Source organism: Aphanomyces invadans (assembly GCF_000520115.1).
Source record: "Aphanomyces invadans strain NJM9701 unplaced genomic scaffold supercont1.4, whole genome shotgun sequence".
In the NCBI taxonomy this organism is placed as follows: Eukaryota; Oomycota; class Saprolegniomycetes; order Saprolegniales; family Verrucalvaceae; genus Aphanomyces; species Aphanomyces invadans.
Genome location: NW_008580149.1, coordinates 1,767,714 through 1,772,175, shown reverse-complemented (window position 1 = coordinate 1,772,175; position 4,462 = coordinate 1,767,714). Strand labels below are relative to the sequence as shown.

At 49.9% G+C, this 4,462-nt stretch overlaps 1 protein-coding gene across 1 annotated transcript; it reads left to right on the top strand.

The window, feature by feature from the left end:
- Positions 1 to 2,025: 2,025 nt before the first annotated feature.
- On the top strand, positions 2,026 to 2,853 carry H310_02993 (hypothetical protein; the record flags this gene model as incomplete). Its single annotated transcript, XM_008866713.1, has 1 exon — positions 2,026 to 2,853. The coding sequence occupies one exon, from the start codon at positions 2,026 to 2,028 to the stop codon at positions 2,851 to 2,853; it is 828 nt and encodes a 275-aa protein (XP_008864935.1).
- Between the last annotated feature and the right edge of the window lie 1,609 nt (positions 2,854 to 4,462).

Here is a 4,462-nt window from a genome sequence, read left to right as displayed (position 1 = left end):
GCACTATAAGATCAGGCAACAACAACATCTTTTCAAGCATGCTCACAAATTAACGCCAAGATATCGGCGCCACGCACGTAATCCTGGCATTAAAAAGACCGCAATTTGTCCGTGCCACTTGATGCGCTGTCAAGGCACAGTTGACACTCCAACTGTGCTCGCTGGTACTCATTTCCTTCAGTCGGAATTTCGGATGGTGGCCGAATTGATGGATCGATTTTCCATGTTTTCCAACATTATCATTTTGACTCGCAAGTCACCCTTTGGAATTGACGGTGTTTGTGTCGAGTGGGTTGATTCTGACCTGTAGTGACCATAAAGAATTCTTTAGTGCATTGTGCATTCACCAGTAGCCATTGAGCGGTTACTTTGACCCACTGTCTGTGGAACGCATTGCGTTCGGGACGATTGGAAAGCCCTGTCACGAATGGGCAGACGATGACTGGCGAGCGCATTTCCTTTGCGCACGAGAGAGCGACCCTGAGGACATGGCCAAGCCATGTCTAAGGCTCAAGATGGATGATGGATGTTACTGTCCAAACCGCAGAGTCTCGCGAGTCCAAAGTGGAGGGTGACTTCGATCGATTGCGCCAGTGTGTTTGGGTGATGTCCTCGTCCCCTCGGTGAAGCGCTGCATTCAAGCCAGCCCAACGGGTTGATACACTAGGATGTTGTTCCATACATGGGTGACTCGAAGAGCGGCCTCCGGTCCTTGTTCGTGGTCAGTGTCTCCCTTGGGCACGATCGCACTGCCTGAACGTTTACAGTCGACGACTTGGGCGGCACCAGCATTTGCAAGCCGCCCGCGGCGCATTGAATTCGATACACATGGAACTGAATTTTACGAAGTACTTTTCACATGGTATGGACGCGTGTCGTGGTTGGTGGGGGATGGGGCGAAAAACCCAAAGCCTCGTTCGCCCGAATTGCATCGATGCATGGTGTTGCATGCCCTGGTGCTCATCCTCAAGCTCTAAGCCACCGAGCTCCAAGCGCTGCATTTCTGTGTAAATGTTAACGACAAAATTGGTTCATATGGTTTGTTCACGCTCCACCGTCGCCAGTTTGTTACTATTAATTAATACGACCGATGACACCCTTTTGTGATCTTACACAATGTATTGACAGCAAGCTCTCGTAGGATTACAGGAGGTCCTTTACTCAATCGTCATCGAGAACCACCTGCTGTAAAATCAGTAAAGCTTGAAAGCTATCCCTGTGACTAGTCATGCTAAAACAACGATTTCAATCCTGGTAACATCATTCACCAATGTCCCAACGCAACCTTCTATCATAAATATTGTACAATTTTATGGAGTGAATTAGTTCTTGTTAGGCATCGTTCGGTTCGACCTTCGCAGCGGGGTGAGCTCTCCTGGATGCACGGAAGCGACTCATGCCATCCGCGCAAACCCACGTTGAAGTAATACCCGCTGCAACGACCACCCACCGCACCCCAAGCAAGAGCCCCGTCCAATGGTAGAGTCATCGGTGTGTTGTGTCAACAGTCATGGTTTCGATCCATAGCATCTGTGGATGTATTCTTGCTTGGTTCGCCTGGTGTAGACGGTGCAGCACCCTCTTCACTACAAAAGAAGGTTGGATGGTCTAAGAAGTGGCGAGTGGATGAGGGTAATTGTGATACGGAGGAATTCCTTCGTGGAAGTGTGCATCCGATGTCCAGGCACTATGCCGCGCGCTACTGACCGCACCTACACAAGTCAGCCTGTGTGCATGTTGCCTCCAGAAGAGCGTAGAAAGTCTCTCCCATCCGATGGGTAAGTGCCATTGTCACTTCAGGTCGACGGTGGTGCAGTCTTGTGTGAGTGGGAATAGCTCTGCCACGCGGACAACAGCAACACGGATGAAAGCGCCCCCGCATGATTCACTCGACCAGCAATCTGGTTCCAGATGGAATAACTTACACGCCCTCGTTCTGTCAGGGCAAGGGGTGTTGATTGAGCTCACACACACGACGGCCATCTTTCAATTCACCCGCTTCGGTCAATTGCAATTCCTTCAGCCATGTTCACCGCCTTGAAGACCTTGACAATCCTTGCCCTCGCCACGTCGGCCTCAGCTGGTGGTGTTGTGAGCGTCATCGGCGACGCCGAATCCATCTGTGGCGCGGATCAAGCCAAACCAGCAATTGCGTACAAGGACTCCGATGCCGCCAAGTACAAAGTGGGCCTTGCCACTGCCCGCCTCGGCCTCGATGCTGGCTACTGCACAGGCTGGTTGTGGGGATCGGAAGGTCACCTCATGACGAATAATCACTGCATTGAAAATGCTGTTGATGCTTCCACGGTCATCGCTGAGTTCGGTGCCGAATGCGCCACGGTCGACGACCCCGACAACAAAAAGCAACTCGGATGCAAGGGCGTTTTGGTCTCCAAGAACTCGACGTTCATCATCACTGACGTAACTCTTGACTTCACCTTGGTCAAGTTGAATGTCCTCCCTGGCATGAGCCTCGCCCCGTACGGCTACTTGCAAGCCCGTGACACCGACGTGCAGCTCGACGACCCCATCTACATCGCTGGCCACCCCAACATCTACCCTCGCCACATTTCCCACTTGAACGACGACGGCAAGCTTGCCCGTATTACCAGTACCTCCGTCGTAGGCTGCAGTGCCGACAACGTGGCGTACAACGTGGACACGCAAGGTGGTAACTCCGGCTCGCCCATTCTTGACCAGCGCGACAACAAGGTCGTAGCTCTGCACAACTGCGGTGGCTGCAAAGCGGACGGCACTGGTGCCAACACCGGTAACAAGATGACCAAGATCATCGCCTTCTTGCGTGCCAAGAACTTGCTCCCCAAGGACGCCGTGGCTGGCGGCTTGTGCTAAGCCTCGACTGCATTTTTTCGTACATGAGCGTCCATACGACCTGATACAATTCGTGTCGATGAATGTTACATTGTGTCCGCCACTATTATGGCGAGATTCTACGAGTCGGTCAGGCAATGGTCATCCTCGGTAAACTCGTGGACGCAAGGTCGCAGTATCTGTTCGAGCTTGCACCACAAGCGAAGGTCACCTGGTTGAGCGTGCCCCCATTCAGACTGTATTAGGCGGCAGCACTTTTGCCTCCATCACATTGTTGAGCCCTGTACGCTTCTACCGCACTACGATCAAGCAACAACTACATCTTTTCAAGCATGTGCACACATTGTCGCCAAGATATCGGCGTCACACAAATAGTCCTTTCTTTCAAAGGCTGCAAGTTTCGGTGCCTTTCCACCATATGAGTTGTCAAGGCACAATCGACACTCATACTGTGGTCGCAGGTACACTGTACAGTGCGCGAAATAATTTTAGGCACGCTTCAAGCCACCGGGACCGATCGCCGGGGCTACGTAGTACAGTGTACAGTGTGCGAAAGAAAAGTCCCCAGTTGTACTAGAGAAATATCTTGACATTTGTATTTACTTATATTCAACCAGTTTTTGAATTGGATTTTGTAGTGCCATATCCACGGTGATTGGTAGAAATACATCATTTCAGGCTCAGACGCAACCACGACGACCAGCAACAAATACATACACAGTGCTCCCTCAAGGTTTGCTCCCTACTCAAAAACAATTACCTGTGAAAAATGATTGATATAAAGTTTGTAGGGTTTGTTTGAAGTTGCAGCAACTGAAGAAAGCCTTGGATCAGCTTGACTCGGTTGTAGAGCCTGTCCTGGCGCCCTGCCCTCGGTGATGGCCAGGCTCTACGAAGTACCGTTAGTTGTAGCGATGGAGTGGGCATGGCGCTCTGTGTCACCGTCGAAAGTTGCGAACTGTTGGCAATGTACCGGAATCCTGACCTGTGACTTGTCATCGTTCAGCGATCGAATGGCTGCAGCTCATATGAATTGATGTGACAAAAAGAGATACTGTTAAAACGAATAACCTTTTGAGTTGATGTACTGTGAATAATTTATACCTTTTGCCGTGTCCAAATCGGGGGGAGATCAGTAAATGTATGAACCACTTCGTTTCAAAATTCAATTTGCACATTTTTTCAAATTACGATATCTCTTGATGAAATTATCAGTTTTAACTCCATTTGGTACATTACCGTAAAGTCAGCGACAACCTCTACACCTTTTCCCGACCAAATTGAGTTGGGTTTCCAACCAAAGTGAAATAGATTTCGATGTGAACAATTATTTAAGATTCAAATTGTTTCAGACGCAAAAGTTTCCTTTCAAAGCGAAATGGTTTCCAACCAAAGTGAAATCTTAAACTACTTGCCATACTGCATATCTTCAAGGTGAAGAGCTTTCATCACGTTGCGCTGACAAAACAGGGACTCACGAATCATCAAAGGTTGAGTGATACAACCAAGCGACTCCCTGGCGGCATCCTCTAAGAGGCTCATGCGGGCCTCAAGGTACGTGTTGAAGTCACGGCGATCGAACATTTCATCCGTTCGCAGGGCCAAGTAGCGCTTGATCGCGGCCTTCAAG